The sequence below is a fragment of the Canis aureus genome, chromosome 17, assembly GCF_053574225.1.
Source record: "Canis aureus isolate CA01 chromosome 17, VMU_Caureus_v.1.0, whole genome shotgun sequence".
Classification (NCBI taxonomy): Eukaryota; Metazoa; Chordata; class Mammalia; order Carnivora; family Canidae; genus Canis; species Canis aureus.
In genome coordinates this window covers 19,046,534-19,068,120 of record NC_135627.1, presented here as the reverse complement: position 1 = coordinate 19,068,120, position 21,587 = coordinate 19,046,534, and the positions used below count along the sequence as shown (strand labels likewise).

At 38.8% G+C, this 21,587-nt stretch overlaps 1 protein-coding gene across 20 annotated transcripts in view; it reads right to left on the bottom strand.

Annotated features, from left to right (window-relative positions):
• Window positions 1-5,197, bottom strand: part of LOC144287835 (uncharacterized) — a 35,505-nt gene extending 30,308 nt beyond the window's left edge. For 11 of the 20 annotated variants that reach the window (XM_077855197.1, XM_077855210.1, XM_077855195.1 and 8 more), the window contains exons 1-2: window positions 4,800-5,197; window positions 2,390-2,543 (exon numbers count right to left, since the gene is read on the bottom strand). In XM_077855197.1, coding sequence (XP_077711323.1) covers window positions 2,540-2,543; window positions 4,800-5,173 — 378 coding nt within the window. In that variant the 5' untranslated portion in view covers window positions 5,174-5,197 and the 3' untranslated portion in view covers window positions 2,390-2,539. Of the gene's footprint in view, window positions 1-1,149; window positions 1,346-2,389; window positions 2,544-2,636; window positions 3,054-4,799 lie in introns of those variants that run through there. The other 9 variants (XM_077855198.1, XM_077855200.1, XR_013355598.1 and 6 more) reach the window with 9 other exon arrangements.
• Window positions 5,198-21,587: the final 16,390 nt, after the last annotated feature.

The following is a 21,587-nucleotide window of genomic DNA, read 5'->3' as shown; positions in this document are numbered from 1 at the left end:
AAAATATGTACATCAAGTGTCAAATCAAGTTATTTTTCCTAGATCACACTAAGTACCACTTCGTTTTACATTCCATTGTCCTCAGTTAAAGGGGGTTTGGGCTAAAGGTGAGACTATCAGTTCTCTATACCTGGAAAAAAGTTGGACAAGAAGGAATATAAGACAGCATATAATATACAGCCATAAGATGGGCCTTATCAGGAATAATAAAGAAAAACATAACCTAAAATTTTGGGTGTTTTTCTCCTAATTAGAGAAAACAGAATAGATCTATGCAAAGTAGAAATCAAATCCAACAGCAAGACCATCAACAGACTCCACTTCCCTCTATTCAGGTCATGTTGCATTTACAAAATATAGATTGTGCTACAAGGCAAAATATGCACTCCAAAAAAAGCCTCATATTCTGTAAATCATATATGAAGAAAAATAACTAGAGATTATGCAATATATATATATGTATATACATATATATATATATATAGTTATGGGCAGACCACTCACAATCTATGTGATTCGTAACAAGAACTCTAACAAAACAAAAACAATCTTGATAAAAATGCTAGTTCAGCTAAAAAGACATTGACATTCCTAATAAAAAAATACTAAGTGAAAGCAGATTGACAGAGGCGATGTAAGGAGTTAAGGCTGCTGAGTTGTAGAAACAAAATAAAAATGTACAAATGTTAGGGAGAATTGCAAAATAGGAACTTCCAGGACAAAGCATGTGGACATGCTGAGTCAAGAGGAATAATATAGGGCAATAAACATCATGTATAGGACTTTATTCTCTACGGCAGTGGTGCTCATGTATTTTGCATTCAGCTGCTATCATGAGATGTGTAAAACATACCTGCTGTGTGTCAGTGTTGGTGTAAAACATTAGCATGCTGGAACAAATCACACATGGAAAAACATATGGGATGGATGCACTATAATGGCAGCCCTCCTCTATCTACCTACCATGTATAAGCTAGCTCTTGATGCAGAAACAAAAGTTTTAGTAGAGCAGACCAAACATTATAGTTTATTATATTTTCTTATCCAAACTCTCACTTCATATCAGTTTCTCTCATTATTATTAATGGTGTTACCTTGGGATATCTGAATATCCCAAGATAGAACTGCATGTTTTTTACTTCATCCTACCTTCAAATAGTAGTTTGTAGAATAGTTCATTTATCATCATGAAATAATGCATCAAGGGGACCTGGGGGTTGTGATTGTTTGGGCATCGGGTTCTTGGTTTTGGGGTTGTGAGATGGAACCCCCCTATCCAACTCCATGTTCAGCAAGGAGTCTGCTTAGGACTCTCTCCTTTACTCCTCTACCTGGCTCTCTCTGTCTGTCTCAAATAAATAAATAAATAAATAAATAAATAAATAAATAAATCTTAAAAATAATAATGCTTTAGCATTCAGGCCCTTCTTTCCTGTCAGGGTTGGAGAAAGATGAACTAGCCAGAGTGGGAACAAGATATAGGACAGGGGTAATTCTTGTCTCCTCTCATGACAATGAAAATGAAACCAGAATTAGAGCTGGTAGTCATGACTAGTGAGGTGGGGAGGGAGGAGACACAGAGTTCTTTAAGAATAACAAATGCAAGTCTTGTCAAACTAAGGAGCTAAGTGGAGTGTGGTGGCCACCATATAAGGATAATACAAGGCAAAGGCAAAGTACCAGGAAAACAAAAATGGCAAAGGGGATACAGTCTGGTCAGGACTCATCCATGATTTACATGAAATCCAAGAACAAGTTTGTTGGGAAGGTGGATTTTATTTTATAAAGCTCAAATAGGATGAGCAAGCTGACCATCAAAATCTGATCATTCTCTTTACAGTACAGAGAGTTATCCTGAGTGTGTCACCTTCTAATTACAGACTATTTATACTAGGTTTACTTACAGTTAGGTGTGGATTATGACTACACTGTGGCAAAGGACTATGGGCAGAGGTGATAGATGCCTTTTCAGCCTCATAGTGAAATAAGGCTATGCCTTAAAACCAAGAACCTATCTGTTCTATGGCCTCTCTCCCCTAATTTTTTACTGCAACCCAGACATGGTAGCAATTCAGCTTCTTGATTGCTCTGCAGGATGCTGGAACATGAAATTAGCAGAAACCTGGGTAGCAAATAATTTCAAGGAGTAGAGTTGCCCTACTGACCTACAAATATTACCTGAGAAAGAAATCATCTCCTGTATTCTTTAAACCTTCATCCCTTGGAGTTTAGCTTCCTCTCAAATACCCCTTCTATCACATTCAAAAGTCTATGAAGTCATAGTTGTTGGTTAGTTAATTAATGTTAAACAAATGTATTATTTAAAAGGTGGCTTTAAATATTCAATATCTTCCCATTTCTGACCAAAAGAAAGCAAATTTCTACATACCTGTTATAAGCAAGCTTACATGAGCTGTGTTTTCCAAGTGATGTGCTTTGGTGAGAAGTTCTTAAACATCTTCAGCTGCTATAAATTGTTATAATTACAGTTTTTGAGGAGACTGACAAAGAAGCCTTTTATTTCATTTAGAAGAATAAATCATCTAGAATACACAGAATTTTTTTAATAAGGAGATTTCTGAAGTATTAAAATGCTCTTTATAAACTATAATAGTTTTTAAAAGGGAGGTACTGACCTAGGGAGAAAGAGATGGATACATGAAACAGAATGTATATACACTTAGGTATAACTACAGGTAAAGATGGCATCTATAATCAGCAAATTAATAAAAATTGCATTAGGACCAGCTCTTCATTTGGAAGAAAGCAGCTAAAATAAAATGACTCCTCTCTCAGAGCAAAATTATTTCCAGACCAACAAGAGGCTTAGGTGAAAAATAAATATGTAAATTTCATAGCGAATATTTATCTACTTTGTCTAATAAGATAGGAAAGGAATATTTAAGAATGACAAACAGAGGGGATCCCTGGGTGGCTCAGTTGTTTACGCCTGCCTTCCGCCCAGGACGTGATCCTGGGGACCTGGGATCGAGTCCCACATCAGGCTCCCTGCATGGAGCCTGCTTCTCCCTCTGCCTGTGTCTCTGCCTCTCTCTCTCTCTCTCTCTCTCTCTGTGTGTCTCATAAATAAATAAATAAATAAATAAAATCTTTAAAAAAAAGACAAAAATAGGAAAATGTATACAGAAGATATCAATGTCCTTAAAACACATAAAGTTCTTACTGGTTATTAAGAAAAACATGCCAATAGAAAAATGAATAAAGGATTTGAGTAATCAAGTCATAAGATAATCTATTAAAATTGGTTTGAGCATATTAATAGGTTCAGGTTCCCTAGTAATTCAAAATTTCAAATCAAAACAAAAATGAGAGGCTGTACTTCAGCTATCAGCTTAGTGGAGAAGCTTATCCCACTAACAGGAGAACTCACAAATTGGGAGCTGCATGCAATTAAGGTTTATGAAACTCTCCCCCTACTTGGACCACAATGGGCCATGCCAGGGGCATCTCTTCCACAGACTTACAGGCTCTCTGAGTGTCCTGGGTATCTGATCCTCAGGGGGTTGGTTCATAGATGTGCCTTTATTTACAAGTATAGTTACTTATGACTTTTCTGTTTATGTCTGAGATTCTAGAAGATCCTTTCTGGCGCTTGTATCTTTAAATATGATCATGCACATAAAAGTATCACCCATCATCAGGTAATGATTTCTTTTTTTGTCAGAACTAAAAAACAACACTGTAAAGAAGGTCTCTTGCTGGACAAGTGGGGGCATAGACAGGATGAATTTCATGTCCACATGAAAATATTGTTAATGAGGTCACCTCTACTTGATTGTCCCTCCCCCCTGCTTTATCCTCTCTCTGGATCATCTGCCTGCAAGACAGACTCTCCTTTTTTCCAGGGTATCTCCCCATATGAGACTGCATCTAAGCTATTTCCTATTTTGTCAAGATAAGCAAATCAATCCAATTGATTTCCACTAATGAGGCAGTGGGTGCATCTTCTAACTTTTGGGAAAAAATGTCTGAATGTAAACAAGTGTTTCTAATGGAGACATTTGTCAATACTGTGATGTAGGTTTCCACCCTAATAGCAAATGGGAATAGCCTGAGAATGGCACCAAAACAGATTTTAAAACCATACCAAAATGGCCAGGTCTTATGATAAACCAATTAACTCAGAATGTCTGGCACTGGGGCTGGGGCATACATTTTGTTGTTGTTGTTTTGTTTGTCTTTTAAAGCTCTGGGGGTTGATTTGAATAGGGTTCAGTGAGCATTAGACTCAGTCCTAGGACTGAGTTTTCCAGTTTGAGAACTCAGTTTCCAGTTTTCCAGTTTCCAGCAGTTTTCCAGTTTGAGAACTCAGTGGTTCTCAAAGCGGGGTCCCCAGAGCAGCATCAAGATCACCTGGAAACCTGTTAGAAAATGCAGATTCGCAGGCTCCACCCCAAACCTACACAATCAGAAACATCATGGGTGAGACCCAAGACTCCGTTAGCAATGCCTCCCAGTGATTCTGACATGCACATCAAATCTGAGAGTCACCATATTCGGGCATTCAGCAACATGACTGTGTCCAGACACTAGGCATATAAAAATGAAATGAAGGATAAAAAAAAAAAAAAAAAAAAGATTAACAATAAAGTATGAAAGCCCATTGGAAGAAACAGCAGCCTCTAAAATCATTACGTGGTCCTAAAATGTGACCTTGACCACACACAAGGCCCCGTTAGATGGGCCATCGGACCACAGACGGGCAGTTTTAAACCTAAATATCCCGTTTGCTCCCTAACTCCTGCTGAGAGATCAACTACCGAAGTCACAGAGCGCACCCAAGATCAAGAGGAAGAGCGGCAAACTGCGTCTTCTGTTCTGAAGCCACTGACCTCCTCCGCTGGGCCCCACCACCCCCAGCGTCCTTCCCAAGAGGCGGCCAGTCAAGTCGGGCGAAATTTAAAGGCTCTGGTTCAGCACCGGGTACGCGGGCGGGGAGCGGCCGAAGCCAGACCCCGACGGCACACGCACCCCTGCGCCCACGCTCGGGCCCCGCGGCGCCGCCAGCTCCTCCCGCGCCGACCCGAGGAAGGAAAGGAGCCGGCGACCTCCAGGAGCCACGGGGAGCCACGGGGAGCCACGGGGAGCCGAGCGGCCGCTGCGCCGAGGCTGCCCACGCCGGAGCTGCCCGAGGACCGTAGCACTTCCCCATCGCCGGCGGGTGGCGGGTGGCGGGTGGCGGGTGGCGGGGCGCTCCCCCCGCGGGCGGTGGTGGCGCGCGGCCGCCGGGCGCGTCCTCCGCGGGGCGCGAGTGCCCAGCTCCGAGCCGAGCGCGCGGGCGGGGCGGGGCGGGGCGGGGCGGGGCGCGCTCGGGGCTGCGCCTGGGACGCGGCTCGCCCAGCCTCGGGGAGCAGCCGCCCCGCGCCGCGCCCGGGTCGGGGAAGCCGGGCGGAGGCGCGGGCCTGCGGGCAGCTCGCGGCGTCCGGGCGCTCCTCCCCGGCCTGCCCCGCCCCCGCCCCCGCCCCCTTCGGCCACCTTCTCCACTTCGCTTCTTCCCCCTTTTCTGGACCTTCCTGCAGCTCTCGTCACAGACACTGAGTCTTAATAGTGGGAGGGAGCCGCCGCCGCCCCGCGGGATTCTTGACCTTGCACGTTCCAGAAGGCACCTTCCGAGAAGGCCTGAAGGAGGAAAAGCAAAGGCTCGTGTTGCTGGAAAGAATCAACGGAAGTTATTTTAGCAAAATCTACCGCCTCGGCCACACACACAAAGCTGTACTCGCACCTGAAGACGGTCCAAGAGCATCACCAGCAAAATTATCACGTAGATGAAATAGATGTTCTTTTTCTGACACACACACACACACACACACACACACACACATACGCACCTCCTCACACCCCTAACAGGCACAGGCGCGAGGACCTCTATGTTCTGACCCCCTTATGCCACTTGGTTGCTCCCGCTAGTGGCATCATATACATGGTAGCTTTCTCCGTCAAATGGTGCCTGTCCCCTCTCAGTTTGCACATGTTCTGCTAGGCTACTGGAATGTACGAGTCTACTCTACCCGAATTAAGCCTATCCCTGAAGTCTTGCTGTATGTTGAAAGGGATAAGGATAAACTTTGGGGTAGTAAAAGGAAAAAATGTCTATCTGTAACTTGAAAGCATATCTTAGTTCATCATTATTACCTAGTGCGCAGCACTGGTTTGCTGGGGAAGGGATACTTGGCCTGTCTTTTGGAGGAGGGAGGGGGTCCAGCAGGGCCCAGAACAATCACCTTTAGTCCTGACTGCATGTAATAATTACCTAGGAGACAAGGAAGTGTGATGGAAGAGTGTGTGTGTGTGTGTGTATACAAAGTGCTAGGATTGGAGCTTGGATACACATCAGTCATTTTAAAATGCAAAAACCATTTTTAGACTCTGGAACAGGCCTGGACATAATTTGGGTTTTGTTTGTTTGTTTTGATATTTTCTAATTCCTTAGCTGACTCTAAGATACTATCATGAATCAGGGCCACTATATTAAAGCAGTTCTCAAAGTGTGGCTTCAGGACCAGCAATAACAACATCACATTAGAGCTTGTTAAAAATGCCAGTTCTCAGGTCCCACCCCAGATCCACTGAATCGGAAAGTCTGGGGGTGAGGTACAGCTGTTTGTGTTTCAACAAGCCCTCCAGATTATTTGGATGCATGCTAAAAGCTGTGAACCATTAGGGATTGACAGGTTTATACTACCATGAAAGCTAAGAATGATTTGAATATTTTAAAAGAGCTATGAACAGAGAACAATGAAGACTATACAACAGACCTAGATGGCCCACAAAGCCAAAAATATTTACTGTAGTGCCCCTTACAGAAAAACACCCCGTTTTAGACTAGAGAGTCACATGGTGAGGGACTCTGTAAGCCCACTGGATCCTGGCAGTATAAGAGCACTGAGAAACTTTGTGAAAGAGTGGGGTACTGGAGATTACAGGGAAGAGAGGCTAGGAAGCTATCAAGAGTAGAGAGAGGGAAATAACATTTTATTCTTATTTGAGTGAAAGACCAAGCTTTGCTTAAGGGATGTGCCAAAAGGTCAGAGTAGGATTTCCTTCTTTTTCGTAGATGTGTGTTATTATGGCATCAAGCAAAGAGATATGTCGGATAGGTCTTATATATGGCATATATGAGCCCCAGCAGCCTTCCAAGTGAATATTAAGTCAGCTCATGCCAGGTTCTTGTCCCCACCCAGCTTCCCTGGGTCGGCTAGAGGGTGTCTGTGCGTTGGTTTGCATTGCCTAAGCTCTTTGAGGACAAGAAGTAGAGGCTGTATATATCTTCATGTTTATCACCTGAGCACTGTAATAGGCACACAAAAGGTACTTAAATGTGTACCCACTTAATAAACACTTCTTTATTTAATTCCTACTTGTGGTTTTCCACATTATAGCGCCAACTCTTTACATCTGTGCTAAGTTAGGTGTTTGGAGAGACTGTACCAACTGTTGTTTGTTTTTTTTAAGATTTTATTTATTTATTCATGAGAGAGAGAGAGACAGAGACAGAGACACAGGCAGAGGGAGAAGCAGGCTCCATGCAGGGAGCCCAACGTGGGACTTGATCCCAGGTCTCCAGGATCATGCTCTGGGCCGAAGTTGGTGCTAAACCGCTGAGCCACCCGGGCTGCCCTGTACCAACTGTTTTAAAGGGAGGATTCTAAATAAAATGAAGGCTCCAGGGCATCTGAAATAGTGAACATTAAATATGCATTTATATTTCTGATTATATTTCTATAACATTATTTATTATATTGCATATAAGAAAATATGCAACGTATTATATATTTTATATTATATATATAGTTAATATATTATACATGTTATTTTTAAAGGAAATTAATATCTGTCCTTTATATAATGGTACATCCCTGACAAAATGGTGTGTGTCTTTAACCACCCAAAACAAATATTTCATTAGAGAGGTTTATTGTTGGTTACCGTTGTCAGTGTTATTTTTTTACCTAATAAGGGTCACCTCCCTGTTCGCCATTCTTCATTACGTTAGCAAAATAAATGTATGCTTAGATTTCAGTTTTAAGGATCAGAATTACAGCACCCATTTCTATTGAATGATGCTATTTCTAGGTCCTGGCTGACAGCCATTACTAATACTACTTGGCTGTGGTAAGGCTGAAATGAATTCTATTAAAAGAAAAAATCCTAAATAACAGATATGTTCACGAGTTGCTCTACATTTAGCATTCAATCTGTTCTGAAATATGGGATTCTTTTAATCCAGAATTAATGTAAAATGATTGCATTTCAGCATGGTATTATTTTTTTTAATTAATGTATTTACTTTTAATGGAACTATAATTGACATATAATACTGTATTAGATTCCGATGTATAGCATAGTGAATCATAGTAAAATCACTATGTTATTTGACATTTATATACATTACAAAATGCTCACCACAGTAAGTGGAGTTACCATCTGTCACCAAATAACGTTATTACAATATTGTTGACTAAATTTCCTGTGCTGTACTCCCTGTGATTTATTTATAACTGGAAGTTTGTACGTCTTAATAAACTAATTTTTTGGCCAAAATGTCATATTGAAATTTGGGAGAAAAGCAGTCACTTTGAGAGTAAGTAGCCTTTTCTTGAAAAAGAAAAAATCTCATTGATTCACAAGCAAATGTTTGTTTCCTCAATTAATTCTTATAGGAATTAATGGTCATGTTTCAAGGTCACTTCTTGCCGTCCAGACATCTTACTTGCCATTAAATTAAGAACAAGTGTAGCACCACTGGCATAATCTACTACAGTTAAACTGTGCTAGATTTTAAAATCTAGAGATTCAGCATCATCAAGTGTAGAGTACCTGGGCAAATCCAATTGGACGCAGCTATCATAAAGAGTCTCATTTGTGCCTGTAGTTGTAAAAACACAACTTTAACTTGTATTTTCAGCAGAAGTAATTTTTAAAAATCTGCTGAATGACAATATGCCTTCAGAAAATAAGATATATTATGAAAGTGTAGGTTTAAGGTGCCTAGGAGGTTGCGTGCACATAGATGTTGAAAATAACATATTTTGAATATTGCTGAACAGCAAAAGTCACCAATAAAGACAGAAAAGTTAATTTTATTAGAAGTATGCAAATACCATATAAAATTTTTGCCTCAAATTCTGATGAAATACTTTTGCCTATGAAAACCATGTTGTCTTGCTGCATGCTTGGCACCACACTTTCCCAAGCAAGAGGTAAATTTTAAAAATAGATGGCAGGATGAAAGCCATACATAAGAGAAAAAAAAAACACAACACAACACAAAACAGAATATGACCTTGGGCCAATTGTCTGTATCTCAAAATCCATATACATGAATATATACATTCACATACAAACATAGAAATATACAAATTAGATGCATATTTTATGAGTGGAGTTACTCAGCTTATCTCTATAGTATCTTTGTATAGTAAACAACCTTGAAAGATAGAGATGGTATCTCCCCTTAGGGGAGAGAGTTTTTTCTATTTGTTGTTGTTATTTGTTGTGCAGTGTAATAGAGATAAATCTTACTCTGGGAAAGGTCAGGTAGCTTTGTTTACAGTCCACCATAAAAGATCTGGATTCTTTAAGCCTGGGATTCCTGAGCTGTGTTGCAAACCCACTTGGTATACAGCATCCAACTGGGTTGTTTACATAACGGAGCAGACTTGGATGGCAAGAGGGGCTAACAAGGAATGTGAAACAAGCTTCTTGATATGTCATAAGTAATATCACCCTTAGTCTTTGATCCAAGAGTCTTGTGTCTTCTACCAGCATCCTCAAAACTATAGCAGGTTAACTTGTTAGCTTGAAGTAGAAAAAATCTCAGACCCTTCCCATTTCTTGACTCTAGGGATGAAACCTGGGTAAGTTAAGAGAGAGGCCTTGGTCATGAAATTTAAGGAGATTTCCTTAACTCCGTCTAGTCTTGGTCTTGCTTGACATCTTGTGTAGTAAGTATATAAATCATCATTTTACTCATCTTATAGATACACTTTCTAGATGCTTTAGCTCCAGTTTAATCTCCATCCAAATCAATGGATGGAGATATATATTTTCCAATATATATATTCAATCGTGAAGTATTTGCAGGTTTGGAGAGTCTGAAGTATCAATAGTATCATGAACTGTTAAAGAGAAACAGAATTGTATGATCGGAAAAAGAAAACATGCTTTCAAACTATTTAGAAGAGAGTAGACATTGTCATCTGTGATACCATTTTGACTTTGGAGTTCAGGATGCACAGCTTTCCTTGTCCCACAGACAAATTACAGTCTCCTGGGCTCTGCTGCCCAGCAATACGAATGTATTACCAGACCTTCACATAGAAGACGTCAGAACTTCCTTTGGAGTTTTCTCAGTCAAAGAGATATCCACACTATAGAAAATTGGTTGCTATGAAAGAAAAACTGAATCCGAACTAAAATGCTTTGCAGACCATGAAGGAAAGTGGCAGAGCTGTAAACACTAATGGACCTTGTAAACAGTGATTTCAGACGTTATATCTGACCTCTGTGGCAGATGGGTCACACTTTTCTTTTTTGTCTTTAGTGTCAAATTCAACCAGTAGGAAAAGACATCACTGGCGTCTTCCTTGTATGCTAATGATAAATTTTATGGAATATAAGAAGAAAGGGGATGTCAGGGAGACTTAAAATGATACTTTCATTCAGACTACTTAAAGTTTAAAAATCTCTCCTAAATGAGGTGCTTAACTCTCTATTAGAAAGGTTAATTTGGTGGTTTAAGTGAAAAACCTAATATCCATTAATAGACACTAACATTAGAATTGGATGTTGTTCCATTTGATAAAATAGAAGGATGGGAGTGAGGAGGGCAGACAAGGTCAAATTTAAACATTGAAGTGAATGGTTTATCTTAGAAAATTAAAAGCTATAAAATTCTAAGTCATGTCTAGGGGTCCTTAAATCCCAGCCCTGGAATAATGAAAATTACCCTATATTTAATTTTGATTAGCTGATATAGCAAGCATTAAAAAGGCAAGATCCATATATATGAATGTAGATATTCACATACAAACATATAGATACAAATTATATACATATGTGTGTGTATGTGTGTGTGTACACAGACATACATACAGGTGGCACACTCAGACTATAGTAAGTCCTGATAAGGCAATATTGTATAAAGAAGGCTACTTACTCTGTTTGCCTATCATGGGACCCAGTACCTTTACTGAGATCATTAGGTAAAATCCTTTTACTCCAACTGCATCTGTATCAATTTAAATGTATTTTAAAAATTACCTAAAAGGCTTCTTTAACTTATAACTTTATGAAACAATAAAAGACTCAATGTAGAATGATTGAACCAATGTGGTAGAAGACTTGTATTCAGTTTAACGGATCAGTTAACTTACACACTGACACTGGTTACCTTAGGCAAGTTACTTAACATCTCTTAGCTTCAGTTTTCTCCCAAGGAACATAATAGGAAAGAATACTTCACCATTATTGTGGATTAGATATGGACAATAAAGTGCTTGGCATATACCTAGCTTTTAAAAATGTTAACTATTATTTTTTTATCATGCATATCATGGAAAATACACTTTTTCCTTACTGAGAATTGGTGTAAACCATTAGCTGATGCTAAGCATCTGATCTACAGTTCTCTTCTGATCTCTAGGCTCTGCTTACCACACTCAGAGTCTCTCACAATGTTCTCACTCTGCCCTTCATGGGGGTTGTCTGCCTCCCAGCACCAGAGAAGAGAATTCTCAGATGTTATCTGCGATATCTCAAAAGTTCACATTTCAATATCCAACTCTTTGTCTACCCTGGTAAATGATCTACAAACTCTCCTCCAAAGTGCCCCTCTGAATGCCTGCCAAGGATTACTCATGTCTCTGAAAATGGTTTCTCTCTCAATATGTGCATCCTGCAGCTGCCTGTTCCTCTCTGTGAGCTGTGTGCCTGACACCTCTCTGCACTGCCAGATCTGTGTCCTGTGCTCTGCTCTATTGCAGAGATGGAGGGAACCTGATTCCATGACATTTCCAGTGGGAAGAATCGCCTCTGAGTTTGGTCATTGCTGAAAAGAATCCCGCCATTGTGTTGCATGTAAACCATGATGACTCCTATTTGGCTCAATTGAACACCAATCTGCCTGGCAACAGCAGCGGAGAGAGCTCGCTTTTTATGAATTTCATTCCTGATATTTTGTGTCCTGTAAAATACAGAGACAAGAAAAAAAAAAAACAGACTTATTTTATAGAAATGCACTCTAGGGGAGTTATAATTACAGTTATGATTACAGTTATGATTACAGTTATGATTACAATGGCATCTCCCAAGCCCTCACCAGCAAACACGTAGTTCTGTCTACATGCCATGTATTATTCTGAGTATTTTACATATAAGCAATCATGTAATCCCCAATAGCAAGACTATGCTAGGAACGGGTATTATAGAATTTTAGGTGTGGAAGGGTTAATACTACACAGCTAGTAAGTAGCTGAACTAGGATTCTGATCAGAGGTGGCAATCATTCTCATTCAAATGGTACTTTTTTAAATGAGATTATACACAACCGTTACAAATAACACTTACTATTGGCCATTCACTAATTTTGAGATTTTAATCATTGACATTTATGCAATTTTATCCACAACAAGAGAAAAACTATTTAAAATTCACAAAAGAAACACTTTGGATACTTAACATTAGAAACAAACCTACCGGAAATAAAGGCACTTGTCTTTTAGCAGCTTCCTGCAAACAGAAGTAAATACAAGAGGCAAGAGATTATGAAACCAGATCTGCAGTACATTTTATGCATTCCCTTTGCAGAAGAAAAAATGCAGAATAAATAACTATTTCATGAAACGTTCTTAGGAGAATTATAACTACCTTTAGAAGTAGCTGCAACAGAAGTCAACTCTGAATGTCTTGATTAATACTGCCATCTAATGCCCGATGGTGAAATCCAAATTTAGTTTAGACTGAATATATCCTAGTGCTGTCCTCCAAAATTACTAACAGAAATGGAAGCACAAATTGTATTATCAACTAGAACTCATTAACTTTATCAATCATTTTGAGATAAATTCTAGAAAGAAAGGAGGGCTCAGACTCTTTAAAATTAGAGTCCAACTTAAGGCACTTTTGGTGTTCAGGCTCATTATAAAACTGATTTCATTATAGCTTCCCACAGTGAATAAGACAAAACACTACAAAGTAGCAACAGTAAAACCATGTTGATATAGTCAATGTTTGTTCTGGTTTCAGTTTAAATCTTTTTAGTTTCTCAGATTTTTCCTCTCTTTTTCTTGAAAAGGATATCAATAAAAAAATTTCTTCCCTTGGATAAGACATTTCTTTAGAAATATACCAAACAAAAAAATCCAGTCATGAATTGGGCAGAAGACATGAAAAGAAATTTCACCAAAGAAGACATACTCATGGCCAACAAGCACATGAAAAAATGTTCTGTCTGCATCACTTGCCATCAGGGAAATACGAATCAAAACCACCATGAGATATCACCTCACACCAGTGAGGATAGCAAAAATTAATGACAGGAAACAACGAACATTGGAGAGAATGTGGAGAAAGGGGAACCCTCTTGCACTGTTGGTGGGAATGCGAACTGGTACAGCCACTCTGGAAAATAGTGTGGAGGTTCCTCAAAGAGTTAAAAATAGATCTGCCCTATGATCCAACAATTGCACTGCTGGGGATTTACCCCAAAGAAACAGATGTAGTGAAATGCTGGGACAACTGCACCCCAATGTTCATAGCAGCAATATCCACAATAGCCAAACTGTGAAAAGAGCCATGATGTCTTTCGACAGATGAATGGATAGAGATGTGGTCTATATGTACAATGGAATATTACTCAGCCATCAGAAAGGATGAATACCCACCATTTGCTTTGATGTAGATGGAACTATAGGGTATTATGCTGAGTGAAATAAGTCAATTGGAGAAAGACAATCATCATATGGTTTCACTCATATGCGGAATATAGGAAGTAGTGAAAGGGATTATAAAGGAAAAGGGGAACCAAGTGGGAAAAATAAGACAGGGAGACAAACCATTAGAGACTCCTAACTCTGGGAAATGAACAAAGGGTCGTGGAAGGGGTGGTGGGTGACGGGTTGGGGTAACTGGGTGATGGGTACTGAGGAGGGCACTTGATGGGATGAGCACTGGGTGTTATACTATATGTTGGCAAATCGAACTTCAATGAAAACAAAAAACAAAAAAATAAAAAATTATAAAAAACAGTATCAGATTCTAAAATATATATATATATATAAATATACCAAAAGAAAATGCAGAAGCTAAGAAAAACCAAAAGTTTGAGGTAAAACAAGGTGCCGAATACATAAAGAGAGGCACAGAGTGCACATTCACAGATATGTATTAATGTAAATGCATTTTTTTTCCATTTTTAACTCCCCTGGATGATTTCCCAATACTTGATTGAGAATTATTTATGGATCTAAGTATTGGGTGATCCTGGATGAACAAATTTTAGCTAGGATGTTAAAGATAAAAAAGAAGAATTATTCATTGTAATTTATATATTTGCAATTTAAAGAAACTTGTCTCATCCTTAAAAGCTCCTCTAGTTTTGACATGTTTATTTCATCTTTGCTTAAATTTCATATATTCTAGGTATTATTGCATTTTTATCACCAAAATCTTGGTTAATGATATTCTCTTAATGAGACTGATTGATCAGTTTCACATGGACCATCTCCAACTGAGTGGCCTGAAACAAGGCTCCACCCAGAGCACATGGGGCAAATGGAAGGATACAGTGGGCACAATATCAGGGCTACAAGAAAGGATGTGTAGGTGAGCTGTGAGCTTGCCATGGTTTATCCACCTAGCATCTCCCTCCCTCTTTGTCTTCAGCTCTACTCTGTGGCTGCCCTGCTAAGTCTGACAAGAGAAGTACGGTCACTGTTTGCAAAAGGCAGAAAATCTTCCAGAGCTAGAACATTCTCTAGATACAGACTAATTCCATCTTACAACATTTACACAAGTATCTAGGGAAAAGAAAATATGGTATCTATGCAACTCCAAACCAGTTGTTTGTTTTTTTTTTTTAACAAAGAGGTGATTTACTGTTAAAAGTGATTCTAAGAAGTAATAAAATAGCCAAATTTGTAACCAAGTAGCTATTTTCAGAATAGCAAGTGGTTTGAGTACAGTCAGCCTCTACAGTTCAAATCAGTTTGTTGATGATTCGGCCAAAATCACTTGCTGGGGTACTTGGAATTGAGCACAAAGGAAAGGAAATAGCTTGACCTGACATTAATTAATATAACGTTGCTAGGAGCAATTTAGCTTGCTAGATGCAAGACCAAAATTCTTTGAGATTTAACCTTCTGGTATGAAGTACTTCTAAGCAATTTGTAGCAACTCCATGTGGAATTCTTAAAATGCAGAACTAACATTATTAGAATAATGCCTGTGAACCAAGAGTGGGAGAGAGGCAGACATTCATCCTGACAGAGATAAATAACAGGCAAAGTAAATTATTAGCTGGATACTTGTTATAATGAACTAAAGCATCTCACTTATTTTATACACATAGCATAAAGCAAAAGGAAAAACAACTGCACTGGAATCCACTCGAATGAGTACAATAGTAGTTACTAGGGAAAATCTATTTTGATTGTATCATTAAATTTAAAGCATTCCCTTTAGGCACTGAACACAGCCCTCCAGTGGGCCTTTTATCATAGGCTTAATGTGAAGAGTGCAAAAAATACAAAAACAAAAACAAAACAAAACAAAAAACAAAAAAACCCCAAAACCCAAAAACCAAACAAACAAAACTTGCAGGCTAATGTATTTAGCATCTAAGGTTCTCCTCACTTTGTGGTTGGAACACTGAAAATAGACACTCAGAAAAAAATATCAGCATTGCATTCCTCAAAATAACTTCAAAAATAATGTGGAAATATGAGAAAGACTAAAGGGAAGGGCTTTACTTCCACGTGTACTGATTTTCTATCCATTCAGGTTAGTGAATTTCATTGGCATTAGGGACTGAGAAGGCCCATTCTCTCTCTAGACTTCATGCAAGACAAAAGCCAAAGTATAGGTCACTTGAAAAGAATAAGTTATTTATCACAAACTGAAATGAACATTAAAGTTTTATGAGAGTATTGATTGCCTGTGTTTTGGGAAAATTGCCTCTTGTTGCCCTGATTTTTCTGTTTAAAAAACAGAATTATACATCAGTGATTAAAGTTTACCATCTGAGTAGCAATCCCTAATCTTCTTAATTCTTTTTGGTGTTACGTATCCCTTGGGTAATCTGATGTCACCCCTGAAAAATCTGCATACTCATCCCTTCAGTTCTGTGTGGTTCAGTGATACACAGAGGCTTTCTTCAGTTTAATAATGTGATGACAAAGGAATATAATGACTAAGAGCAATTCTGGAATAAGGTTTGGTTGGTTTGAGGCCACTATGTACAGCTCCATGAAGATTATGAGATGAATGGTATCCTGGTCCTGAGGGTGTTTGAATTCTGACACTTTGTTTCATAAGCTCCATGACCTTGGTTAAGTTCTTAGCCTTAGTTTGTTCATCATAAATCCTGTATCACTGTTTTGAGTATACCAAGACTAACACCTATAAAATGCTTTAAATGAAAAGAGCCTGATACATAGTAAGCACATACTAAATTTAGGTTGTTATCACTTTGTTCAAGTTGGAACTAGTAAAATCTTATAGAATGACATTTCAAGCTATTTCTCTAATATTTCATTGCCAACCTCTTGGATATTTTTTTCTACCTGCTTGTACTGTGCACATATTATTTCCTGTTCCCTTTCTCTGAAATGTTCTATTTTTCCCGCAGCCCTTTTCATCCTCATAAGCTCCTACTCAGTGTTTAATACCCAGCTCAAATACCCTTCCACTGAAATGACTTCTCCAATCCCCTTAGAGTTAGCTGTTCCTTTTCTACACTTATGGCATATATTATGTAATTCATCACATTATACTGAGATTTTAAATCTTCCTTTTCGATTGTGACTTATTTATATTTCTGTTCCCAAGAAAAGACTGGCAAAAATCAAAAGTTTGACAACAGGTGGATATGGATAAATGGAAAGAAGAAAGGAAAGGAGAGAGTAATACAGAAAGAAAGGAAGACAGACTGGTTGCATGGGCTGCTTCAAATCACAACTAGATAAAAGTGAACCCAATATCTTCCCCCTACCTCCAAATATCCTTTGTAGTTCTCTGTATTTTTTCAATGCAAGTGCCATCTCCTACTCCTAGGCTCAAAACATTAGTCTTAGTTTATTATTTCTTCTTCAATCCCTTTATAAAGTTAACCAATTAGAAGCCCATCTCATCTCTCTCCACAGAATGTCTAAATCTGTCTACTTCTTGTTATTCCTTTTGCACTATTAGTTTAGAATTTACACCTAAACTATTTCAAACCTTCCTAATTAATATCCCATGTTTGGTCTCTTCTATATTCTCCCTACTGAAAAATTAATTTTCCTAGAGAAAAACTAATTGTTTCATGTTCTTGCTAGAAAACCTCCAAGGGCTCCCCACTGCCTGACATTGATCATGCTCTGAAGTGGGCCCCAGCTGACTTATCCAGCATTCTCAATTTTTTTCATATTTATCCTATACTCTTGTCACATTTCTTTAACTCTGTACCTTTGTCTTCTTACTGCATATGACATATGTGTTCATGGTCATTCTCTTCTCCAAAGTCTTTCCTTTTATTAGCTCATCTAAGTCTTTTAATTAATAGTGATTGATTTATCTGAGACCCACGACCAATGATTCTTAGCTTATAGAGTGATAGAAATCACTTTCATATTTAAAAAACTAATTGTTGAAGATCTCCAGGTCTGTCAGAAATGGGTGAAGGATCTAAGATTTTTCACCTACTTACAGGCTAATAAGTTAGCCTGTGATTGCTGCATGGATGCTGTTGGAAGGCAAGAGTCTCCTTGACCTGAGACTAAAGATGTTTTAATCCTGTTAGCACAAGAAACAATGTGAGCATCAGCACATGGGTTTTCTTAGCCCTTGTCCCCAGTCTTGCCAGGGCAACAATTGCTGGCCCAGATAGGTGTTACTCATGCACTAGATTTGCTTCACAAGTAAGAACCCCAGAGACAAGGCTCAGCAATATTTTTGAGTGAGTAGCAAACACTGTAGCAAGTAATAAACAGCTACACCTCCTTTCTCCAGGGAGCATGGAATTGCAAGGATGTCAGGGTATGATTCTCCTGACCTACTAGCTGTCTGTATAGTTATCTATAGAAATGGCTCTGGACTAGGAGATAGATAAGTCTGGCAGTCTGATACACTCAGCAGTATGCAGGAATATTCAGGACCCATGATGGACTGTCCTTAATGATATTGAGTGACGAACCTCATGACAAACAAGTATACATTAATGAACTTTTGTTAGTTATAAGAGTTATCTCACTACATTTAAAAAATAGTTATACATTTAATTTTTAAAATGTGTTATTCAATCCACAGATAATGCAACTTACATTTCTGTGGTTGTTGAGGGTCTGTAATATAAGTAAGTTGGAAACCATTAATTTTTATTGTAAAGCTCTTTGAGGGCTCACACTGCATTTTGCTGTCTTTTTGTTTCCCATGGCCTACCACAATGTTTTGTTTGTCTTTGCTATTTAATAAATATCTTCAAAGAAGAAAATGAAGTTAGAGTTTTCCAGTAAATTGGAGTAAAAACTTCAGAGATAAGTTTCCCTAAACAATATCAATGAAGACTACTGACTTTGAAAATAATATGAGACAAAGACTATCTGTGTTCAGATTCAATATGTTGGGAGGTAGGTTCATGTATGAGTTTTTGATCTAGTGAGAAAAATCTAAAATGAGGAGAAGAAGGGTTAAAGTTTATGTCTACTGCCTTCATAGGATCAGTACAATAGTCAAAATTTCTATTCCCTGGTTACTGAATTATGGAGAAGTGTCAATTTCATAATACCTGACTGTATTTACTTCTAATTTAAGTCAACTGTAAGCTCTTGTAGAAGAGTAGGAACATGTCTTAATTACTTTTGTATCCCCAACATACTCAAACACAGGGCATTCATGTATTTTACCACATTGGTTTGTCCCAACAGCTCCTTGAGGCAGGTTCCATTATTGCCATTATTCAGTGATGGAACTGAGACTCAGGAAATTTATGTGACTTAACCAAAGTCACAGAACTGGTAAGTGATGTTGTTGGAACAGAACTTCTACTCAGTACTTAAAAGTACAGTAATGGATTTCAGCTGACCAGATTCAAATCCAGCTTATCGGGTGGTCTGTGTGGCCCAGTTGGTTAAACATCTGCCTTTGGCTCAGGTCATGATACCGGAGTCCTGGGATCGAGCCCGGTGTCAGGCTCCCTCAGCACAGAGCCTGCTTCTCCCTCTGCTCCTCACCCTGCTCATGCTCTTTCTCTTCCTCTCTCTCAAATAAATAAAATCTTAAAAAAAAAAATCCAGTTTATCACTGTGTGACTCTTCTGTGTCCCAATTTCATCATCTGTAAAACTGTGGCCACTGACTAGATATAGTAAATGCTCAACAAACCTATGAATTATTGTGATTCTATAAATGTCATACTCCAGATCCTACAGTAGCAGTTTTGATCACAAAATGTTTTAAAGATAATGTTCAGGGATCCCTGGGTGGCGCAGTGGTTTGGCGCCTGCCTTTGGCCCAGGGTGCGATCCTGGAGACCCGGGATCGAATCCCACGTCGGGCTCCCGGTGCATGGAGCCTGCTTCTCCCTCTGCCTGTGTCTCTGCGCCTCTCTCTCTCTCTCTCTCTATGACTATCATAAATAAATAAAAAATTTTAAAAAAATTAAAAAAAAATAAAGATAATGTTCAGGAATTATCCAGGATATCACATACTTTCATTTTCATACATTTGTCCTAGTGACATATCCTAGTAAGATTGATAGTAAATAGTTGGTCTGACAATAAAGTCCTCTGGTGTTTAATTTTTCATTTTTATGTTTTTAGTTTGTCTACTAAAGAGTCTTTGTCTAGTCAGAGTGCAATTTTTTGTCATAGCATTACATACAACATATAAGAAGTAAAGCTTTCAATTTGGTATTTTTATATTATGATTGATTTAAAATGGAAAAGTCAAAATTTGAGCAGATGGTTAAGATTTGACTATATTTTTCTTTGGTGTATAATAGAATTCATACCAAACATGTTAAAAGTCCTGAGGCATAACATTTAATAGCCAATGAAAGTTACTTCCAATACTGACTATTTAGTAAAAGTATCATGGCAGAGCTCAAATAGTAGTAGAATATAATCAAAAGATCCAGATTCTAGTTTAAGTTTTTCTCCTAACAAATAGTGTTATTTGATGCATTATACCTGTCTGGGTCTTAGTCTCCTTATCTACAAAAATGAGGATATGGCTAACCTCTGCAGTGGATGCTACTGGGGCCTCACTGCTGTAGATAGAAAAAAAAAAAAAATGGCCACACATTTTTTTAGTTCCTTCCATCAAGAGGTAGAGTCTATTTCCTAAATTCCTTGAATGTGGACTGGTCTTGTGACTTCCTTTGACTAACAATTTGTCAGAATTTCTTTGTGCCTGTCCTAAGCCTAGGGCTCAAGAAGCCATGCAGCTTCCATTAATGAACTGAGATCTCTTCCTCTACCATGCAAGCCAGCCAAACTATCTTGATAAATCAGGGTCAGCAAACTTATTACTGTAAAGAGTCAAGTGGTAAATATTTTAGACTTGGGGAATCATGTCGTGTCTGTCAAAACTACTCAACTGTGCTATTTTAGTAATAAGGAGACATAAACAATACATAAACAAATGAGCATAGTTGTACTCCAATAAAGCTTTATTTACAAAAACAAGCAGTAAACTGGATTTGCAATTGGTAGATCTCCGTAGTAGATAAGATGAAATCGTATTATGAGAAGCCAGTCACCCCAACTGTCCTAGCCATCCAAGCTGAGACCCCAGATGTGAATGAGAACAGCTGGGACCTCCTAAGACCTAAAGGATCATTCAGCTGAGCTCCCATCCAACGGTCAACCTAAGGAAATGTGAAATGTCACAAATCTCTGCAGCATTAGGCCAGTAAGCCATTTGTTACACTGTAAAAACTTAATGATGCACACATTTTAATCTTTACCAGTCTGGAGTGCCCATTCTCCAGCTCCTCCGAGGTTTCCGAGGGCTCAGGGCTGCCCCCTACTCCTGAGAATTGCCTTCCCTGGGTAGAATCCACCGCCCCAGAGGCAAGCCACAATAAATGACTGACAGAAAGTACAGCCAACCTCCTGCCTCAAGATGGGGCCAACTCTTTGCTCCAATTCCTGTTCCACAAGATCCCTCTGAGAACAGGCTGAAGCTAGTTTCCATCTGAAATCTTGCTTAGCTAGCTGAAGCCCTATCTTGTTTCCCTTACTCCCCTTCTCCTGCAGGTAACTCTGCAATAAACCCCTTACACAGAAATCACCCTCTCACGTTTCTGCTTTCAGGAAGCCTGATTAAGATAACTTCCAAGAATCACTTTGTTAGCAATCATAATCAAAA